Source organism: Terrapene carolina, unplaced genomic scaffold (assembly GCF_002925995.2).
Source record: "Terrapene carolina triunguis isolate 2854851 unplaced genomic scaffold, T_m_triunguis-2.0 Scaffold951, whole genome shotgun sequence".
Lineage (NCBI taxonomy): Eukaryota > Metazoa > Chordata > Testudines > Emydidae > Terrapene > Terrapene triunguis.
Window position 1 is genome coordinate 8,281,304 of NW_020665302.1, and position 23,403 is coordinate 8,304,706.

At 45.4% G+C, this 23,403-nt stretch overlaps 1 protein-coding gene across 1 annotated transcript in view; it reads left to right on the forward strand.

Moving 5' to 3' along the window:
* BICDL1 (BICD family like cargo adaptor 1) overlaps positions 1 to 22,600 on the forward strand; it is a 69,700-nt gene extending 47,100 nt beyond the window's left edge. The window contains exons 5-11 of the mRNA XM_024197395.2: positions 1,350 to 1,496; positions 4,222 to 4,401; positions 5,336 to 5,554; positions 6,988 to 7,131; positions 11,033 to 11,163; positions 13,542 to 13,662; positions 22,400 to 22,600. Of these exons, the coding sequence (XP_024053163.2) occupies positions 1,350 to 1,496; positions 4,222 to 4,401; positions 5,336 to 5,554; positions 6,988 to 7,131; positions 11,033 to 11,163; positions 13,542 to 13,662; positions 22,400 to 22,600 (1,143 nt within the window). The remainder of the gene's footprint in view (positions 1 to 1,349; positions 1,497 to 4,221; positions 4,402 to 5,335; positions 5,555 to 6,987; positions 7,132 to 11,032; positions 11,164 to 13,541; positions 13,663 to 22,399) is intronic.
* The last annotated feature ends 803 nt before the right edge of the window (positions 22,601 to 23,403 follow it).

The following is a 23,403-nucleotide window of genomic DNA, read 5'->3' on the forward strand; positions in this document are numbered from 1 at the left end:
AGACAGCCTGGAGGACAGTTAGCAACTAACATGGGTGTACTGGAGAAGACCTAGAGAACAGTAAGGCAGAGGGGATTAGAGGAGAGTCTAGAAGGCAACCATAGAATGGCTAGACCAATATCTGAGATGGTTTAAGGCATCTAGGGCATGTGTTAATGGGGGCTAGGAGTGCATCCAGAACAGGTGGGAGGGCAACCTGGAGAGAACCAGCAGGTTATTCAAGGAGCTGCAAAGGAGATTTGAAGAGACCTTTGCGCATATTCCCCAAGCTATCGGAGAGGTCTGAAAGGACCCGGGACACTACTGGGGAACAGCTAAGAGAATGGGTATCAGATAGGCCTAGGGAACATGAGTTGCTGGACCAAGCCATGTGAGATGGTGTAGGAACTGACCAGGAAGTACTGGGAGCATCAAAGGTCTGTGAGCATAGCTGAAGAACAGCTGATGGCATTGGACAGCGTACAAAACATACCCCCAGCACTCAGGTATCATGGTGATAGGCACTGTAGAAGAACCTGGATAGATAGCTAGATGGGAAAATGTATTCTCTTTCCTGGTTAAATAAACAGTGGCCTTTATTAGTGCTGAATCATCCTATATCCAGCTTCTTGCTAAGTGAATGGACTTGGCACATTGTCCCTCATCACCTGGACAATTGAAAGGCCTGAATCTATTTTAAAGCAAGTAATTGTTGGGGAGATATCAGTAATTGTTGCATAAAACTATCAGGCTGTTTTTTAAAGCATAAAATTATAGCGTGTTGAGAAATCATCAGACCAAACATACAGCAAAGAACAAGGTGTACGATCACAACGCCACACACACACCCTCACCCCCACCCTCACCCCCCTCTCTCCTGGGGATTCCAGTAAGTGGCCCTGTAGAAACGCAGGGGAGTTCCCTTCCTGGGAACTCCAACATTTGCTCACACCAGGAACAGAGTCATAATAAAGCTGGTAACTAGCTTTTCACATTCTTGCCGATTTTATGGTCTGGGTGAATCCTTAGGAGGGGGGGGGTAGGGCAGGGTCATGCTTTACTGTAGCTCTTAGGAAATTCCAAGGCACACAGTGTTTTCTCCCCTTCCCTCCCTCTACGTTTGCCTGGCAACGCACATTCCAGCGTCTCAGGAGCTGCACTCCCACTCTGCTCCACAGAGTTTTCTGGTGGGAGGCGTTTTCTTTCAGCCTCTTCCTAAGCTCCGAGTTGCATAAAGAGGCACAGTCTCTCTCATACAGGTGCAGACACAGACGTACTCTGGTTCCTGCTGCTTTTCTCTTACCACATGGTGAAAGAAAAAAAAAATTCCCGAAGCCTGGAGCCCAACTCGAGCTCTCTTTCCCTTTCAGATTAAGATGCTTACAGATAGGAAGCGGGAGCTGGAGTGTCGCCTTAGTGCCATGATGGAGGAAAACGATCTGCTTCAGGGAACCGTGGAGGAATTGCAGGAGCGAGTGCTGGTCCTGGAAAGACAAAGCCATGATAAGGATCTGCAGGTGAGGAGAACAGGAGGTGGAGAGAGAGGCTCAAATGAAAGAGAAAATGGAACTCTGAAAGCTAAGAAGGGATAAAGGAGGGGTTCTGGGATAGGACCTACAGTTAAGAGAATGGGAATTTGGAGATAGGAGACCAAAGGGAAGAGTAAAATGACTCTTATGATCACAGAGGAACAACAGAGTGGGTAGCGCCTAGATATGGCCTGCAGAGAATGGGAACTCTCACAGAGGAGACTAAAGGAAGAGAAAATGAACTATTAGAACAAGGAGTGAGAACATTTAATCAAGGAAAACAGGTACTTCAATGGAGGTTGAGGAACTTGGTTGCATTTCTGCTGATTTCTTACTGGGACTAACTCCAATAAGGTCTGCTTATGGTTATTTTGGGCAGAGGTCCAGAGCATGGTAGCCAGCCTCAGATCTGTCACTATTCAAAAAATGCACCCATGGAGTTCTCAGCGTCTCTTCATAGAATATCAGGTTTGGAAGGGACCTCAGGAGGTCATCTAGTCCAACCCTCTACTCAAAGCAGGACCAATCCCCAACTAGCCCCCTCAAGTATTGAACTCACAACCCTGGGTTTAGCAGGCCAATGCTCAAACCACTGAGCTATCCATCCCCCCTCTTAGTAAACATTATTCCTGGAATGATGTTGAACAAGTTGCTATGTCAGTGTTATAGGGCCTGTTTCTGGGTGGTGAGTGATATTTTATGGTTTCTTTTCTCAATTCACCCTACCCACTGCAGGTTTGTGGCTATACCAGCTATTTTATTCTTTGGCAATTAGCTCCCCGTTTTCTCTGCCAGTCTGTGGAATACAAGAATATAGGAACTGCTACACAAACAGACTGGTATTTTCTGTCTGACCTTGGCTGCTCCTTCAGCAGGAGGTGCAAAATCCCCTATAATGCACCTAACTAGAATCCTGTTCTACCATAGTAGATGAGGGGAAGAATTTCTTCCTGAACTCAGGGTCAACAGTCCTGGAAACTGAAAGTTTCTCACTCTGCCCTACCACTGTTCCTCAATCCGGGCTTGGAGGAACTCCATCCTGGGAGCTCAGTCTCCTTGGCCTCTCTGCTGTGAGACTGCCATTTTGGGGGCCAGTTAATGTGAGCTGTGATGGTGGGTTTTTGACTTGGACACCTGTCCACCGGGAACTGGACTGAGACCCACCAATTCATTTTATGCAGATGAAAGTCATTACAATCTGAGCGCTGCTCAGTAATCTGCTACCAGCCTGGTGTGGATTTGAACTGGTGACCTAGAAGTGAAAGACTCTTTCTGCCATTACTAACATCCTGAGCTGTCCATTTCACCAGCCTCTATAATTTTATTCTAATTAATGTAATTTATTCACAGATAAAATCTAATCAGATTTTGAAATTTACTAAGCTATGTGCCTCAATTTGCACAAGTAAGTTTCATAGACTAATTATACATTGCATTAAAATATTTCCTTTATTCATTTATTTTTCCACTTTTTAATTTCAGCAAGTGCCCTCTAGTTCTCATGTAATGGGAGAGAGTTAAATAGGAGCTCCCAACTGCTTTTTTTGTAGTATACAGTATTTATAAAAATATTATCTATCAGAACTCTTCTCCTTTCCAAACTACATACTCCTAGTCTTTTTTCATCTTGCCACATCTGGACCCCGCCCCCACCACAGCATGCCTCTAACTAATTTTGGTGCCCTCCACTGGACCTTTTCTGCTGTCTTTCTTAAGATGAGGGGACCATTGCAGAATGAGGTATTCAAAGTGAGGACTTACCATCGTTGTGTCATAGTATTTTTTTCATACTTCTCTCTATCCCCTACTTAGTACAGACTAGCATCTTAGCTTTTTTGAACACCTCTGTACACTAAGCCATCCACAATGATCCCTAGATCTTTTTCCTTAGAGGCTATCACTATCACTAATTCAGAACCTGCCAGTGTAAACAGATGGATTAAACTGTTCCTTTTAATGTACATTATCTCCCATGCACTTGTGTCCACTGAATTTCTGTCTGCCTGTTATTTGTGTAGAAAGTGATTGCACCCAATACTAGGGTTTACTGCTTTGACTTTGTACCAGCAGTGTAACAAGAGACCTAATATATTTGTGTTACTTTCCATTTACATCACTTACAAGTATATAGTCACATATATTTTTGTAAATAATCATTTACTCAGTTGTGTACCCTCTCACTACAGATATGCCCTGATTTAAATGCCTTGAGGGATATCTGAAACATTCAGATAACTGGAGTTTCAAATTAGTGAAATGGTTCTCTGTGAATTTTAGATGCAGTGGATATGTGAATCTTGGTTAACTGGGGTTTGAATGACCAGGGTTTAACTACATCTCTTTGAAACACAAATGGTTGTGTGATTTTTTTTTAATTCAGTTGTTGCTTTGTTGTCTAATTACCTAATTTTTCCTTAGCTCCTTCTGGAATTGTTCATAATACATCTTAGCCATAACTAACCTAGTGATTTTGAGTCTTCAGCATATTTTAGATGGCAGCCCATGTCTAGTTTTAGCTGCAAGTAAAGTTTTGGTAATAATGTCTTTGACTGTTAAGCTTTAGAAATTAGACAAGCAGCAAAGACCGTTCCTCCCACATGCGGGGAAACCCTCTTTTCAGGGCTCCCACCAAGGTCCTTCATGAGCTGAGAGATTCATCTAGTCCTCAGTCATATTCACTAGTTTTGTTTTTTCCTTTGATTTCCTTTGGAAGCTGTATCAAAGTCAGCTGGAGCTCCAGGAAGTTCGGCTGTCCTGTCGGCAGCTCCAGGGAAAGGTAGAAGAGCTTAGCGAGGAGAGAAGTCTCCAAAGTTTCAACACAACCAGCACATCCCTGCTATCTGAGATCGAGCAGAGCATGGAGGCAGAAGAACTGGAACAAGAGAGAGAGCAGGTATGATCATCCTTGCACACTGGGGAAGCGTATGAACCTTTGTAAATGTGCACCATATGAATGCACGTAGGCAGACTAGGAAAGCATAGCAGACTAGTGCAAACGGCAATGAATCACACCACACATTCCACAAAGCTGCTATTGATATCAGTTAAGAAACCCCCAGTCACAGCCTATTGCAAACCACACCGTAGTCATCCAACACTTTTTTTTATCTGATATAGCACTGCATTAATACATGTGCACATGCTGGTGTGAACTTACCTAGGGGTACAAAACCACACCAGTTAGGGGACAGAGAAAGGGCTGCACTGCTAACACATATTGTAAAGGTTTCAGAGTGGTAGCTGTGTTAGTCTGTATCAGCAAAAACAACGAGGAGTCCTTGTGGCACCTTAGAGACTAACAAATTTATTTGGGCATAAGCTTTCGTGGGCTAGAACCCACTTCATCAGATGCAGGAGCAGGTATAAATACATGAAAGGATGGGAGTTGCCTTACCAAGTGTGAGGTCAGTCTAACGAGACAATATTGTAAAGTACACTTAAAATCCATGTGCGCGTGCACACAGATGAAAAGAGCAAGGGCCGCACAAGTCCTGGTTGTTCAAGGAGACAGTGTGATCCAGTGGGCTCTAAATCAGGAAATCTCTCTCAATTTCCTACGCTGACTCACCATGTATCATTAGGCAAACCAAGTAACCTCTCTGTGTCAGTTTCCCTATATATGCAATGCAGGTAATGATACTTTGAGACCTCTCAATGAAAAGCACTAGATAAGTACTTGTTGTTTTTCATTAATATTATATCTAGGATAGGGTGCATCAAAGGACTTTTCTAGCTAACAGGGCATGGTCACATCCTGGAAGTCTACAGGCAATAGAATCTCATGGGTCCCCGAAGCCATGGACTAATATAACGCTGTCTTGTTCCAGCTGAGACTGCAGCTCTGGGAGGCCTATTGCCAAGTAAGATATCTCTGCTCTCATCTCAGAGGAAATGACAGCGCAGACTCTGCAGTCTCCACAGACTCCTCCATGGATGAGTCTTCAGAAACCTCATCAGCCAAAGATGTCCCCGCTGGCAGTCTACGTGCCGGTCTCAATGAGCTGAAGAGGTTGATACAAAGTGTTCTGGATGGCACGGACTCCCCGGTAGGTAGCTGGACACAGAGAAGGATTTTCGGTGTCAGTGTTGGTGCTAGGCAAGGAAGAGTCTGGTATGGCTGGGTTATTTTAGATCCTTAATTCTGTGGGCTTTGGGCTTTCAGAATTCTTTTGTAGCCTTAAAGATGGGACATGAGAGTGCACAACCCATTTCCAGCAATCTCACATATCACAAGTAGGCCAGTATTTAGACATGCCAACCCAAGGGATTTAAGCTTATGACCTCAAAAGGTATCAAGGTTCTGTTCAGATACTCATCCAAATCTCTCCAGTCTGGAAATCACTCTGGAGAACTCATCAGGGTTTCTTGGAAGAGTTCTAGTTAGTGTTAGTTTCAGCCAGCTTGAAAATATTGCAAACTTTCTCATGGTATTTTGGTTCTTTCACCATCATTTCTGATTAAAGTCTCCCAACCCTGTTTTAAACTGCAATGATATAAAGAGATCAGTGAGAGTGAAAAGCAAGGTAAGAGTTATCATGAGAATTCGGGTCCTATAGAGTATAGACACAAACACGCCTGTGATAAGCCACCAGAGGTGGCCCCTATGCATGGGAGAGAGAATCTCCTGCAGCAGCATAGCACCTACTGTTTGCCTTGGAGTACTGAGGACAGAAGCAGAGCTCAGAAACTTAACATAATAGGTGATTGAATAGAATCATGCTGGAGGAGACCTGCAGATCCTCTCTTTGGAGAACTGGGACAACCTCCATGACAGAGTAAAGTAGTGGGGAAATGTGTAGCCTTTCACAAAGACTCAAAAGTCACATCTTGGCCCTCCATTTGCTTCATCCTCAAGACTTGAGTGTTCCCCACAAGGAAACAGCCAACCTGAAGGCAGCTCCATTCTGGAGTGGCACATCCAGAAATAAGCCAGCAGGCTATGTGTACCTGCAAACCTCAGACATGAATGGGAACCCTGACCCAACCGGTTTCAATGCCTGTAGGAGTTGGGATTGAATCATAAAAGGTTGAGAAAGAATACAAGATTGTATTTGTTCAAGGGAGAATGGAGATAACATATAAAGGCCTAAACATGGAAAGCTGGTTAGGAATAAGTGTATGAAGAGGTAAATATCGGAGCTGGGTTGTAGTCAGAGATGCGGGTAGAGTATTACAGAGTGGGGAGCATGTCTGTATATCTTTGTGCTAAGGTAAGTAACCTGTGTGTGTTCTTTCTACCCAGGCTTAGGGGCTGTGTGTGTGTTCGTCTTAGTTGATGTATGTGTGACTGGCTGCGTTGTGAGCCCTCTGGACACTGTATAAATGTATGTGAACGTGTACTGTAACATCAGAGCTCTTGCAGAGTGACATTCCCACTTTCCTCGTACTTTCTTAGAGCTGTCCCCGAATCAGTACAAAATTAATGCAAACTGTAACTTATAAATGAAAGCTGAGCAAGATGTTTCTCTCTTGCTGCCAGAGTTCTCGGAGAAGTGATGATGATGCCTTAGAAGAACAGATCAGGCAAACAAGTGAGGACTCAAGAGCCCTGAGGGAGTTAATGGAGGGAGAAAGAGGGAAACTGAGGCAGAGCCTGGAGGAACTGCAGAGACTTCACAGCCAGGTGAGCAATCCATGCAGATTCCCTGGACCTTCTGAAATGCATGTTGCTTTGTAAGACAGGATTGTGGCACATTCCCACAGGGCGCTCTGCTTACTTGGAAGAGGTCATCTACTCATATCCTGAGAAGACCTGTTGGCAACACCTTTCAGAGCCCTGTATGAGTCCATTTTTGCTAACCCAATGTTCTTCAAGTATGTCTCAGTGTGGATCCCTCTGTAGGTGTGCATGTGCCTCATGCACATGCGAGATTGGAACTGGAGTGGCAGGAGCCATGTATGCACCCTGTGCAGCCTCATCCACGAGCATAAAGGTGGGATGGCTGCAACTTTGTCTTGATTCCCTCTTACTGGCCGTGGCAGCAAGACAGAACCCGGCAAGTATCCAACACACTAATTTTCAGCTCAACCTAAACACTTCTTCAAAGCCTTCCAGAACTGAGGAAAAGGAAGAGATCTCTCTCCCCAGCAGCATCCCCGGCCAAACCACTGATGCCTGAATACTAGGAAGAGACAGATCCAGGAGCTGAGCAATGTCAGTGCCTCATCTCACCACTAAATGGTCTTCACTCTTCGCTGCTAGATGAAGTGGTATCCAGCGGCAACGGCACCTGCAAAGGATGACTCTAAAACATTCCAGGAGTTGCTTGTGAGGATTGCCGAGACTTTGGAGATCAAGACACTGGTCCCATAGCCACCCCACTGAGTTCCACTCTTTGCCCTCTGCCTTGCTCTTCAGGGATCCTTCTCACGACAGCCAACTACTAACAGAAGTGGCCTCTTTCCTCTGTGGCTCCTAGATGAAGCGGGTTCCACCAGATCTTAAGGCAGGAGGCTTCTACTCCCAGTATTTCCTCATTCTGAAAAAGAAAGGGGGTCTTGGCCTATCCTAGATCTGAGGAAACTCAACAAATACATATGTTGTCTTTGGTTCAGCATGCCTCCATCATTCCGTCATTCTACGCTTAAGACTGGCTCACAGCTCTCAACTTGTAGGATGCGTACTTCTTGTGGGTCAGATGTATGGCTTTGTGGAAGTACTTAAGATTCACAGTGGGGCCCAACCATTAAAAATGCAAGGTTCTGCCCTTTGGACTCTCCACAACACCAAGAATATTAACCAAATGCCTAGCAGTGGTGGGAGAGCATTTAAGGAGGTAGGGAATCCATGTCCACCCATACCTGGATGACTGGCTGAGGCATGTTCCAACATGAGATTTCTAAGTCTTGGAATACCTCCTTTCCCTATTCTCTTAAATAGGACTCCTTATGAACTATGAGACATTGTTTCTCATGCCACTGCAGATGAGTTCAGAGGAGCTTTAATTGACTCCAGATTGGCAAGAGCCTACCTCAGACAGTGCAAACGTGTCTGAGACGTTTAGACTACATGTCAGTGTCCATGCATATGCCACTTGCCAGACTTCACCTATAGCCTTTACAGTTGTGGCTGACATCTGTATACTTCCTGTCCAGACATCTCAGAAAGCTGTTCAGTGCCTCAGGTCATGCAAGAGTTCACTTGGTGGCTAGACCTAGTGAACATAAGAAAAGGGGTGCCATTTTCTGTCCTTTCCCTCCTGATAACGCTTATTACGGACGCTTTAAGGACAAGCTGGGGCACCCACCTGAACCACCTGCAGATGCAAGGCACGTGGTCTTGGCATGACGTGATCCCCTGAATAATATCCAAGATCATGCAGAGTTAGGATTCAACTCTCCCAGGGTACATCTTGCTGCAATATCTGCTTGTCGCACTCCAGTACACTCATAGCTGGTCTTCGCATGCCCTACAGTATCAAAATTCCTCAAAGGCCTCCCTTACAGGGCTTGCCTTCCAGTCAAAGACCCAACTCCCATCTGGGACCTCAATGCCTCCTTCTAAAGCTTGGATCCCCCCTTTGAATCACTGTCAGAGTGCTTTGATTACCACCTTAACATCATCTTTTGTGTGCCCATTATCTCAGCAGAGAGAGTTAATGAACTCCGAGCCCTTATGGCCAGACTGCCTTACACACCCTTCCATAGGGACAAGGTGGTACTGATACTATATCCCAAGTTCATCCCTACGGTGGTCTCAGAATTCCACCTAAACCAATGGATTGCTTGACTAGCCTTCTTCCCAAAGCCACGCTCAGTGCCAGGAGAAAGGAAGAGCCTACTTAGACCTCTCTAGTGCTTTGTTCTATCTATTACCTCACCAGAAGCAAGGCTTTCAGGCCATATCCAGCACATCAAAAGACTAAGCTATCTCATCACACAGGATCCACCTGCTAGCAAATTGTTGGCAAGCATCTCCCTCCAGACATCAAAGCACACTTCTCCAGAGTACAGCCGGCATCTTCCACCTGCTTCAGGAACATGGTGATCTCTGAAATCTATAAGGCAACACAGAGCAACCCACTAACTTCATGCACTTGATAAGGAAGCCTGGTTGGATGCCAAATTCAGGAGAGCGATACTTCAATCACTGTTTGACCGATACAGCTGAAACCCTCACTCCCACCATTCAGGGAGGGTAGTGGTGGCCAGTCACCTACAGTGGGATCCACACTGACAACCTCGAAAAAGAAAGACTAAGTCACCATTCTATAGTAACTGTGGTTCTTCAGGATGCTGTTGTTGTCAGTGCAGATCCCACAACCCATCCTCTGTCACCACTTTTCAGAGTCCTCAGCAACACAGGAACTGAGAGGCGTCACAGCCACCCCACTCTTTGTGCCCCGATATGGGAGCATGAGGCAACACAGCATGAATATGCTGCCCAGTGAACACTGCTATTAAAAAATAAATCCACTCTCTCACTGATCAGGCCCATGCACATCTAGAGTGGGTCTGCATTGACTACTCAAAGAACCACAGTTTCCCCAGGGTAAGTAACCACATGGGAGAAACAATCAGAAAATCTTATTTAATGCTAAAGAAAATTGCCGGGCAGGGGAATGACTGCTCCATTCTACTCCCACCAAGTGGTGTATTTTATGCTGTACACCCCTCTGTACATCCACAGCTACAGATATTATTACAGGACAGTGCCTTCTAACACACCTCTGGATATGTATAACTGGCATATTTACAGGGCTTGCCATGCAGTGCAATCTGTGAGCAAAGACACCAATCAATTCTTATAGACTGTCCCATGCTGAAAGACTGTTCAAACCTCTGCTTGGAAGCTCATCTGCTTTAGATGGATGAAATAGTGTGGGCTCCCCAGCCACCGGCTCTGAACTGTGTTCTGCTCCTATGGGGGGTGTTTTTTAATTTTTTTTAATTTTTTAAACTTACTGAGGTGGGGTGGGAGGCACTTGAAAATTTATGAACCCAAGTGATGTCAAGGAAAGATCAGAGACCAGAGTGCAGGCTGAAAGGACATTGGGTCAATAGAGGACTGTCTCTTGGTGAGGAAGTAACATTTTGACAGTGAACCGTCAGAGGCTGTAATGTAGCTGAGATAGCGGGATCACAACCCATCTCCTTTATGGTGGATCATAGGGGCTGCAGTGGAGCCTTTAAAATGGCCTTTAACATTATCCATGGTGATCATTAAATGGAATGGAGTGGAGTCATTGCCATCTGATGGCTGTTTGGCAGCCCATGACAAGTGAGTTGGCAAAGCTTAGGCCTTGCAGGTAGGAGCCACCACTTCAGTTATCACCATTGTTGGCAGCCTCTGTAAAGGTCAAGGTTTGATGGCCCCGGAGACTGGAAACTCTCACCCTCACAAGGTGGTTCATTCAGATGAGAGCTGAGGCACATGTCTAGTGGTAGCCAGTCACTGCTCATGCTAAGTGCTCTGTGATTAGAGGACTTCTCTCTTCAAGGCTGCCAGTTGGGCGCCTTCCACCAGTACTAATTATTACCCTGCGTGGAGAAATGTTTGTCAGTGCTCTTCCTGTTCCTGACAGGTGACACTGCTGAGTGTGGAGATGACTGCGCTGAAAGAAGAAAGGGACAGGCTCCGAGGGTCAGCTGAAGATAAGGAGACAAATGAACAGCTTCTGAAGGCCATCAGGGATCGAGATGAGGCCATTGCCAAGTAACTAGAATTCTACTGAAAAACAGAGATGGGTTTGGGTTGTGGTCTCAGAATTTACCCATCAGTTTGTTCAAAGCAGACACTTTGGGGGCAGCGTTGTTGCCAGGCTGCTGCCAGTAAAGTGGTAGATCTTCCCACTTCTGAGTGCTGAGGAGTCCTGCTAAGTGCCTGTGACAGGGGTCCTGATCCCGGGAAGTTCCTGGAACCAGCAGTTCTGCTCTCATTTAAAAGAAACTCCATACATTCTATTTTTAGCAACTCTGGGGGACAGATTTTTTCATCAAGCCAAGGGATGGCTATTGCCCCATTTGGGAAGGGAATACAAATATTGGAACTGGTCCCTTCCTCCTCCTCCTATTTTCTTTTGCTCTTCCAGCCTCCCTTCCAGTTCCTCTGTGTATCTCTGCTACTGCACCTTCTCTAACCTGTTCCATAGCTCTTCCAGCCCCCCTCTTCCATTTTGCTCTGGTGCCTCTGTGAATCTCCGTTATTGCAATCCTCTGGTCCTTCAATTATGCTTCTCTATCCTGTTCCTCTGCCCTTAGCCTCTGTGCTCCACCTTCCCTCTGCTCTCCCTTTCTCCTGCTTTACTTTGTGCAACCCTCTTACTGCATCCCTCTGTCCTTCCCCTCCCATGATTCTGATCCAGTCTTTATGCCACATTTTTTCATTTTTTTACCTTCCCAGTCTGCCCCTTCCCTCCCCATCTTTGCCGGCTCAGTTTTAGGCAGCCTGAGGGAGGAACATGAAGTGCAGGACACCAGGCTCTGGAGGAAGGGGAGAAGGGCAAAAGCACTTGTATTCTGCTTACTCTAGATCAGAGGAGACTCTCTGACCTCCGGTGAAGTGAGACAGGACAGAACACAATGCAGCCCACTTCCTTACAGCAATGCCTAATCCTTGCTGGGTTGGCAAGAGGAGCAGAGCACATCAAATCATGCATGTATATGAGGAGGGAGGGCAGATAAGCAGGCATACACAATGGCTCAATTTTTTTTTTTTAATTACATGATCTGTCAAGTGTTCTTTACACTGTCCCAAAAGGTACCAAATCCCTTCAGAATGCCATTGTAACAGCTCCATCTGTTGGCAGAAGTAGGGAATATCCCTGCTACTGATGTTTGGTGCAAAAGGCTTGCTTTGACATTTAATAGCAGTATGGGTTGCCAGTTCTGCTGTCTCTATGGCAACTGTGCCACTCGGGGGATGCATAAATTCCACTGTTAATATCTAGCAGTGACGGGCTGTTTTACAATAGAAGCATATTTTTCTGAAACACTCAGACCTGGGGCCTTTCACTGGAGATCTGCAGATTTTTTGCTGTTCAGGTGACCTTAGTAGTTCACATGGGACAAGCCATTAATATTTATGGTGTGTGGAACTGGGTGTGTGAGCTATTACTGGAGAGAGGGTGTTCAGTGACTGTGACTGATTGCAGACAAGGGAAGGGTGGGATGGTGCTTTAGGTGAGAGTGTTTGTGCGTGCACAGACAGATATAAAAAACAGCAAAAGGCACATCCCAAGCACCAGGGTGACATCCCCTGCCAAACTTCAAAACCCTGCTCCAAAGACTGGAGGTATTGGACCGTCTCAGGGGAGCAGTTGCAAGAATATTATTAACATGGACAAAATGTATTTCCCTCCTATCTCAAACCATTTTTGCTGAAACTTTCCAAAACAATTCAGCCTCAGGCAGACAACCAGCATGGAAAATTTCAGCCTGAACAGTTAATTTGGCAAAGTTATAAGCAACTGAGAACAGTGTTTTAATGAGAGGTGTTGAGCATCATTAAGCGTAGGTGGTGCTACCAGCTCTGCCTATAACATAAAAACTAATTCCTAGACCACTCTTCTGCAGAAAAGCAGGGGAAAGTTGTTATTGCAGGGTAGCGGATGAATTAATATGGTTAATACAAATATTAGAACAAACTTGCATCTAAAATTAGCAGCCAGGATATTCCCTACCAGTTTATATTATTTCTTGGGCGTATGAGGCACAGGAAATGGTTGAATAAAGACTTACAAGTGTAAATTGTTTGGGCCAGGGTCTTAACAGTGGAAGCCTACACAACAATTTATCAGAGTACGTCCCGCTTTCCATTCCCCCTCTACAGAGAAGTATTCTCCATATGATAAGGGCTCTGCTCACCTGGTGGCAGGATACATCTCCTTTTCATTGTCCCAATAGAAGCTGGAGCTAGTCAGCCACTGAATATTCAGAGTCCTTTGGCAGATCTGATCTCAGGTTCCATATCCTCATTTTGCTGAATGGAAATCAGTGAACACCGGTGAGGTGGTTTTGAAGACCTGCAGGAATTGATCTAGATAAAATTGAATTGTGCTCTGAGATTGTCCATGTCTCTCTTTTTTCCCCCAGGAAGAATGCAGTGGAAATGGAACTAGCCAAGTGCAAGATAGACATGATGTCTCTGAACAGTCAGCTGCTGGATGCTATTCAACAGAAACTGAACCTCTCACAGCAGCTTGAGGCATGGCAGGTAGGTGATGCCCAGCATCAGTGCAAAGTGGAGCATTGGTGGGAAGCACTTACAGATCATTGGCTCAAGGCGAGGGGTTTACTGGTTGAGGAAGGGAAAGTCCCACAGGTTGACTCCTTCTTGTCTGTAAGCTCATATCACATGTGAAGCTGGAATATATCTGGAATACAAAAGTTGTTGTTTCTCAAGCAATAAAACACTAGTGTGAAGGGCACAAGCCCCAGAGAGCCCCAGGGTTAAAGCAGGGGAGTGATCTCTGGACTTGGACCCTTGCAGACAGTGGCTGTTACAGTGTACTATAAAGAAACAACTATTTAATATGGGGACAGAGCAACTAACGGAACCAACTCTAATTTCACAGCTGCACATAGTCCTGGTGACAGGGACACCTCCTTTTCAAAACTCAGCTCCTTCTTTCTAACAGCTGTGACCTGGCTCAGTCTCTGGGATGTGGACGTGGAAAAGTTTTGCTGTATCGGGGCAAAGGTTCCTTACTCTAGATTTCCTATGTCCATAGGTCAGAGACATTGACCATCTCAGATCAGATTACTATCCGAGTAACATACTGACTGAAGACACTCACATGTAGCAGCACTAAATCTTCTAAAAACTTCAGTCAGTCTCCTGTGCCTCCTTTTCAGATAGGGAACAGAGGCAATGAAGCCATTACTGATCATTTGGGCTTTACCATTTCAGGACACAGATGTAAATGCTTTCTTTTTCATCAGAAAATCTAAAGCTAGATGGAAAGGTGAAAACTCAGTCCCACTCCAAATTACAGGTAAAATGGCTAACCTGGGTCCTTCCAGTTTGGGAGCCACTAGTACCAAAGTCACACAAAGCCAGAGATCGCTTGAGAGAAATAAGATACAGTAGTTATTTGGACAAATAATATGGAGGGAGGGATGTGTGAAAAAAGATACAAACAAATGGAAGGAGAGACAAAGCTCAAGGCAGAGATTGACGGAGCCCTGGTTTGTTGTAGGTTGTTACAGAACTAGTATGATGATGACTGCACTGACTATCCAACCTGACCAGTAGAAACCTCTCCCATGCAACCTTTCTCCTATTTCAACTCCATTGTGTTCTCGTTTCTCTTTTTTCTCCTGCTTACAGTTTGCTTCCTCAGGGCTTTTTACTATCTGGCTCCTTTGGTTTCTGATCTAGTGGCCTTTCTCAGTTCCCGTACCAACAGCTTTAGTCGTACACCCCTCCTGCCTTTGAGGTGAGCTCCCACGCTCCATCCCACCCACCTCATTCACTCTCCCATCACATCCAAGTCCAGTGTTGTTTCATTCTCTGCTGAAGGAAAGTGTGTCTCACAGACTACACTAGCCTCTGTTCCATTCACTACTTTCATTACACATGGCGTCCTCCATGATCATTTCCACACAGTGCAAGGTGCCCATTGGAATTCACTGTCTGACTCCTATAGTTGTTTCCTTTTAACACCTGTTTTCCTCTCCAAAGCTAGGGTATGATTATCCACTGAAGCTAGTGGGAGTCTTGTCATTGGCTTTAACAGGAGCAAGAACAGGTCTATAAGGGTAAAATTCTACCTTCACTTACACCTGCACAACCCATTGACTTCAGTGAGGTTGCACAGGTAAACTGATGACAAATGTCTCTTGGCATGTGCACAAATCTTATTAAACAGGTGAAATGAGCTGTTCCTTTCTGAGGATGTGAACAGCTCTATGAATGGAAAGGTCGGGTCTATTTTCGTGAAGCTAATAGAGTCTGTCCGGGAAATAGTATTTTCTGAAGAGTATGTTGTCATTTGTCCACTCCTGAAGTCCTTCTGCTTTGAAAACTTCACTGAGTTTGATGTGTGTTAGGACAACTGGCTGTGAACAAGAAAACATAGCAGGTAATTACCATTTTAAATAATCAGAATAATTGTAACTCCTGGTGTAACGTCATTGATTTCAGGAGTTACAGCAGGCATGAATTTGGCCTATAAAAGTGAGTTAATTTTGTAGAATAATAATGAATGAGAACAAACAGCCTTTTGAAAAGCTTTGTAAAGCCAAAACATCGCTTCATGGTAAGGGTTTTAAAGTGAAAGCAAAACCTTTTTACATCGTAGGGCCAACTTTGCTCTCGGTTATGCCAGAGTAAACCCAGAACTGCTCCATAGAGACTTACAGTAGTGTAACTGAGCACAATTTGGCCCTTAGCGTGTAAAACTTTTTGGCAAGAAAAGCCATTGCAGGCATTGCCCTCTCTCTTCCTGATCAGAATGTATATAACTAGATTTCCAAGCCACCACAACACTTACCCCGCTGACATTGAAGCAGTCATTTGGGAACCAATCCAAAGTTAGTGACAGCTGGGCAAGGGCTCAAACTTTAAAGCCATAACACTACCCACTCAGGCTGTGTCTACACTACAAAGCTTATGCTGGCATAGCAATATTGACAGCCCCTTAGTGTAGACACAACCTACACCAACAGGGGTTTTTCTGCCAGTGTAGGAACATGACCTCTCCAAACAACATTACGTGTGCTCACAGAAGTACTCTTCTGTTGGCATAGCTGTGGCTACACTGGGAGTTTAGTCAGCAGTCACAGCTCTGCCGATGTGAATTTTGAAGTGTAGACCAAGTCTGAGAATGAAGGAAACTGCTTTTCTCTCCTTCTAGGCTGAGAACACACATCACACACCTCCAATTGCACACACAAAATTTAGAAGATACATTAAAAAAATCCCACATTTAGTTAGTTAAAAAAAACCAACATTCCTATTCCATGGATGTTACCAGGGAATCTTGCCTAGATGGGATGACACAGTAGATAACTTACCTCTGTTTTTAGTAGCGGAGGATGCTGGATTGATAGCTCTTGCAACTGAAAACTTCTGGCTATTCACAGAGCAGGCAGCACATGCTTGGATAGAGCAAACTCCTGGACGCTGCCCGGCCAGTGCATCCCAATCCTGCCCTAGAGGGATCCTCGCTAGGGTTGAAGGAAGTTCAGTCTCCGTGATCCATTCAGTCCTTGTCATCTCTAAAATGGCCAAGGTGGTGGTTGGTTTCGAGCTGGGGTATCTACCCAGTAAAGCCTGGACTGAGACTTACTTTACACAGACCACCAAACGGGCTCTAGATGAGAACAACTACTGACCTGGGAGTAAAAAAATTGCTGCTTTTCACTGAGACGCCCCAGATCCAAACTCACAAAGACTAAGGGCTTGTCTCCACTGGCACTTTACAGCGCTGCAACTTTCTCGCTCAGGGGTGTGAAAAAACACCCTCCTGAGCACTGCAAGTTTCAGCGCTGTAAAGCGCCAGTGTAGACAGTGGGAGCTGCGCCCCTTGTGGAGGTTGGTTTTTTATAGCGCGGGGAGAGCTTGCTCCCAGCGCTATGCTGTGACTACACAGCCACGTTAAAGCTGAAGACATGCCCTATGTCAAGTGAACTTAAACTCCGCACACTAGTGGATAGGAGTCTTTCAAAAGCTACATGAAAAAACTGGACTATTCAAGGTGTCCCTGCCTCTGGTAAGGACCATGAGCCCATTCTCCCATTGTGCAAAGTGAACATTCATAGAATCTCAGGATTGGAAGGGACCTCAGGAGGTCATCTAGTCCAACCCCCTGCTCAAAGCAGGACCAATCCCCAGACAGATTTTTGCCCCAGATCCCTAAATGACCCCCTCAAGGATTAAACTCACAACGCTGGGTTTAGCAGGCCAATGCTCAAACCACTGAGCTATCCCTGCCCCCCTATTATTATATTATATTATATTATATTACGCTCCACCACCCCTGTGAGTAGAGATTTCTGATTGGGTAGCGTTTTGTACCCACTCTGCATGCATGTGACTTCAAAAAGTGGAAGGCAGTGGGACTCTGGCCTCGTATGCCCATACTAGAAATTCTTGCCGCTAATAGCTAAAAATGTGTTTAGTCTCATTTGCATACCTAGACGAGTAATTGAAATAAAAATTGGGTTTTTTTTAATTTGTAGTCTTATCTTTTGACTGCTGACAGTACAACAAATACCAAAGGCTGCAGATAAGACTCATATGGACATCCCTGGTTTCTACTGGAACTTGGACTGATGTTGTCAACCACTCTTAGTTACCATGTGTAGTGCTTTGCTAAATTGTAGTTTTATAAACAGGCATTTGCTCTTTTATATTTCATAGTATATAATGTCAAATAGCAGAAATATAGCGGGACCAATCCTGCTCCCATTGACTTTAATGGGAGCAGAATGCGGCCCACTACAGAAGGTTATATCAGAAATGGAACTCCACATTTAAAAAATATATATATTCCTATATTGCAGTAAGTTTTTGCCAAGCCTCCTGATTTACTGAAAGATTTTTTAAAAAGAGTCATTCATGTCTGATAACCATCTAATATAAATGAAGTTTAAGTATTTGGCGGGGGGGGGGTTGGGTTTTTTTCCCAAGAATTTTTAGAAAATTAAATTAACTCTCCCACTACTCTAGCTGTGTTTAATTCATAATTGTATCTTGGTGCTGGTGAGGGGTCCAAACTACATTTTTGCTCTCGTAGTCTCTATTTTAACCAATGGCCCTCGACAAAAATAGCCATATATCATAGCTTCCTAGTGCTGGGGATAGCTTATTTACAGTATGTACAACTCCTGTGCAGCAGTTGTACATACTGTACAACAGCCCAGGATCTGCCACTGAACACATATCATGGGAAAATATGACCTTGGTGAGAATAAGTGCCATTTCTTACTCTATGGGTCACTAGATATTTTCACTGATTTTACCTGTGCTTACCATTATCTGAATAAGGAGCAGCAGTGGTGCCCCCAAAAACAAATGGGGAAAAATTTAGATGACGAAAGGGGTTTTTGTGTTGCTTATTCAAATAGAGATGCAACAGCTTCCCTTTAACTTTCACTATTAAATAAGACATGCCTGGCTGTTGGAAAGCTGCATGAAACCCCAGTAGAGTAGGAGAAGCCCACAACACCTGGGCTGAAAGAAACCTGGGGCCTGATTCTCTGGTGCCTTGCACCATGTGAAGGCTTTTACTCCCCTGCAAGCTGGTGCTGAAATGTTACAGCTGGCAGGAGGGAGAGCAGAACTCTGCTATAGTAGCATGTTACAGCCACTTTGCACAGGTGTAAGTGACTCCACCAGGTGAAAGGCAGCAAAGAATCAGCCTCATGAGCTCTAAGACATCCAAATGCAGCTGTCCAACAATGCTGTGGTGAACAACTGTCACGGCTGCACTAGGCAAACGCCATTAATCATGTGTATCTGAGAGCTAGTCAATGGAATAGATTGTTTGGATAATAGGGTGTCTAACTAGGTTTGCTGGTTAGCTTTGATAAATGCTTGTGCTTTCCCTGGGGCTTGTCTCTAGCAGTGGGATATTGTCCTGGCGCAGTGTTCTATTCCATAGACATCACGCCCAACACGATACATGTTCTTTGTAACAGTGTACTCTAAAAATGGAGGCTCCCCCTCAGCCAATCAGAATTCACAAGCACTGTCAAATTATCTCTGTATACTCTGGTTTACTGAATGAAACTGATACATCACTGCTCCCTTCACCCAGTTTCTCCACTCCCTCCATCCCTGTGTATCCCTTGCTGCAAACTACTAGGAGCCACAGATTCCTGACTTCTAATGCCAGCGCAAACATGGACTCTCTGTGTGAGCCAGGGCAAGTCACTGAACTTCTAACCTCTGACCTACCTCATTATCTAGTTAGCGACCTCAAGATGTAAGGTCTCCTGGGACAGTCTTTTAAAGGGCTCTTTAGCCAGCTGCCCTATTTTTATCCTTTGCGCTGCATTATATATAATGATACCCCACAGTTAAAGGAGGGCACAAATCTGCCAGTGAGATGGCTAAGTGCCTTTCTCATCTGCTTGGGGGAAGGTGCCCTTTGAAAAGCTGGGTATATAAACCTAAAGTATGTTAAGCTGCAGGAGTCTGTTTTAGTTAATACTGAAGTTCATCTTGACCCCTTCGCCCTTCACTTTCTTCCCTCACGGCCTCCTTTTTTTCAGCCCTAATTTAAAAAAATATGAACTCTTCAGTCTAACCTTGCTTCAGGCCCCCTAACAGCCCGGTCACTCTTCCTGCTACTTCCAGCTCACTGCATCTGCTTCCTAAAGAGCGCAGATAACAGGGCTGGGCTTTGAGTAAGTACATCACAAGGAATATCAGTCCATCCACCTCCAGTTACTGGGTGAATAGACCACAAGGGGCAATCCTCCCCCTTCTCCCGCACACCAGGAGCTAGCATTACAGATGCCCAGGTGTGTTGTTTTGTGTGTTTGTTGGAAGTTGATCATCTGCCTCTAAACCCATCAGATACGTAGGGCAGAGGCAACCTAGTGGACTAACTGGAACTGCAGCGTGTTCCAGTACGGCACATCCTAGGTTAATTTATATTTCTAAAACTGGCCTGAAAAGAGAGTTAGGAAGAGGTGGCGGGGGAATATTTTGGGGTCAGAAGGAATTTAAAATGAACATAGCTATATTACATGTACTAGAATAGTTAGAACAGCAGGTATTTCCCCTCCTGAAAACAAGCTAATCGCTTCAGGCTAAATTATTGAACTTACCCACTCCTGGTTACCTAGCAGGCAACCAACCAGATCACCTTGTAAAGCGGGACATCACCTCCTATTATCCTGGAAATAATGGGCTTATTTTAAGACACTGTAAAAGTGAATGGCGCCATAAGTGTCTGCAGGCTGTTTACGTGAGTCTGAGGAGCCCAGTGCCTTCACTGAATCACTGACCACGTTACACATCTCCGGAGCCATGAACTGCCTGAACATCCCAAATCAGAGCTGGCACTTGCACCTGCTGTGATGGTGGGTGATGGAGCATGTGCCATCTGTGTCCACTGGCATTTGATGGTCGCCCATAGCAACCAACCCCCAGTAGAGTGTTATGCTGCATAGAAAGTGCGTGGGTTGGAAATTGTCATCTTCTGGATTCACGCAACCCTGAGTCTGACTAGTGCCGAATCTTTGTTAAACTATGTAGCCATCTGGCTAGAAAGTCATTTTGCGTAATCAGACTCCACCATTCAGTGGGCTTCCTCTAAACAGTAGGCTTTGAGGGCCGTGAGGTCGTCAGCCGCCACATTACCTCATTCCGGGATTAACCCGGCAGAGCCTGAATTCAGGTGTGTCGCAAAAACAGGACTTTTAGCATTAGGCATCCTCACGCTGCCTGCTGCTGGCAGAGACTATCAGACAGCAGGCTGGAGTGAGAGCAGCTATCAGAAGACAGAGCCCCCGACCTTGGCAATGCCTGGACACAGTAGGCTGAACAGAGGACAGATGTGAAAGCTCAACCCTGACTGTCCTGGCTTTTCAGACCGTCATTCCCATGAGTGATGGGTAGCTGTTTGTGTTTTGTTTTGAATTCTGAAGGATGTGGGGGCTGAGTCAGCTGATGTGCAGTAGGAGACAGGCATGAACAGAATACTTGCTCTGAGATTGGCAGGCCACATCACCACACAGCCTCCATTTCCCCATCCGTGAACTGGGGATTCTGATTGCACCTGCCTCCAGCGAGGCGTCTATCTGAGGAACTAGTGTTTGTTCAAAGAGCTGTGCATCGGAAGTGCTGTGTATTTGTATTGCTGTGTTTAACTAGTCAGAGCCTCAAGTTCTATTGACCCCCCCATGGACACTGCAAGGGTGAGCAACCCCTTTGAGAGGCAAGGAGCCTCGGCCAGTTGGGCGGATTTGACATACTTGAAATTTCAAACAAGACGATAATTCTGATCCTGTTTTCTTGTAAAACATGTACAAGATGGCCTCCTGCTTGTATACGACATTAGGGCCAATTGCAGCAGAACTGGGTTTGGGGTTATTAAACTTACGATTTCCCTGTTGTCATGTCATGTCTTGCTGGATGATGTCAGAGTTGGCGGTTGACTTGAATCCTTTTGCATATGGCAATCCTGTTGGTTACAATGCTGTGAAAGTTACTTAGGGGAAGGACGGTTTCTTATACTTTAAACGTGTTGGATGATCCAGTGGCGAATTATGACCTCCTGCTGATCAGGCAGCTGCAGATGGTCTGTGCCATGTTATTTGAAAACTGATCGGAAAGAAAGACACCGTAATACTCCTCACTAAATTGTACTAATGCCGCATAACTCATCCATAGCACAACCCATGACAGTAGTTTCTCTTTGATTATGAATAGAAGCCTTACCTCCTTAGATCCCTCTTGAAGAGGTTCTCATGTATGTGGCCACCCTCACCTTCTCTCTGCCATCTGGCCTGCCTACTCTTCAGTACAGAGCTACTCTAGGTTCAGTACTACAGTCCTGTCCCTTGCTGGCCTCTGCTTCAGTCACATGCCTCATCTGTGCGGCTTCCTGGCCAGAGAGAGGGGAGATGGCAGCGAGCCAGCTCTGAAAAGACTAGCCAGGGACCTGGGAGAAGGGTACCAGAAGCGGTGCTCCATTTCACAGGCATCAGCAAAAACCTTGGAAAACAGCCACCCCTTAAACTATATTAAACTGTGAATGGCCTGATTTCCATTTTAATAATGGAGGGGCATTGTCTCTTTAAGGGCCTGGTGTTTGAGGAGTGATGCTGATGAAGGCCCATGCTGTGTGGCTAAATGAGGTCCTTGTACCCTCCACCCTTCCTCCTTTCATCATGGCCATTCTATAATCCCATTCTAGCCATGTCCATGAGTAAACTCTGCTGACACGCTGGCTGTGCTTCTGACTGAACATCCTTTTCCCCTTCTGTTACAGGACGACATGCACAGGGTCATTGACCAGCAGCTGATGGACAAACATCTGAAGGAATGGAGCCAGCCTGCTTATTCCTTCTCCAATGGCTACAGAGCAAAGCGGTCTGCAAGACCCTCCCCCGTGTTCAGGCCGGAGCAGCAGGGGGATGAGCCCATTGGGGCAGAAAGGAACCGTCTCTTTTCCTTTTTCAAGAAAAATTAATGTGAAAAGAGAAATCTTTCCAATTATTCCTGCTTAGAGCTGGGAAGCTGGGGGCAACTGTCCAGCTTCCTAATGGACCTGAATCTGATCCAAAAGGAAAAACACAAAGGGTGAAGGAATTAACCCTTGAGACTGCACTATTTACAATCCACCTGGTCTGAACAAAAAGTTTACATGAACTGGAGATTTGCAGTTTGACAATGTGATCCCAACTGAGAGCAACTTTTCTTATTCCTTAAGCAAAGTGATAAACTTCAGGGCACATTTTAGGCGCTTTGACACAGGCCACTCAGTTTCTGCTGTGAAGAATAATCCAATTGTCTTAAACTCATTCTCTCATGCTGGAGAAGGAAATAAGCAACCCCAGGACAAGGCAATACAGGGGACTGACTACTAGTGTCACAGTAAGAGTAGGGGAAAGTTGTGGCCTTCGTACAACCTCCAGTCCTGGCAGCTGGGCGGTCCTGCAGCTTACACAGGCTGTAGTTGCACTGGTCCTGGGAACGTAACATGTTTGCATGGCTGTAGCTTACTCTGTGGGGGAAGTCCTTATTGTCCTCTGCTTACGCCTGGAAGTCTTTGTTCCCCCTGGTGCTCTCCATAGCTACTCATACCGCATCAGGAATCCAGATCCCTTCCAGCTCAGTACAGTTATAAATCTGCTAATGCTAGGAGGTGAGTCTAGGTCCCCGTTGGTCAGTTTCAGACCCCGGAATATTGAGGATTTGATCCTCGGGGAGCCTGAGCACGACAACTCAACTTGCAGGGAATGGGAGTTGTGAATGTTCAGTGCTCCTCAGGTA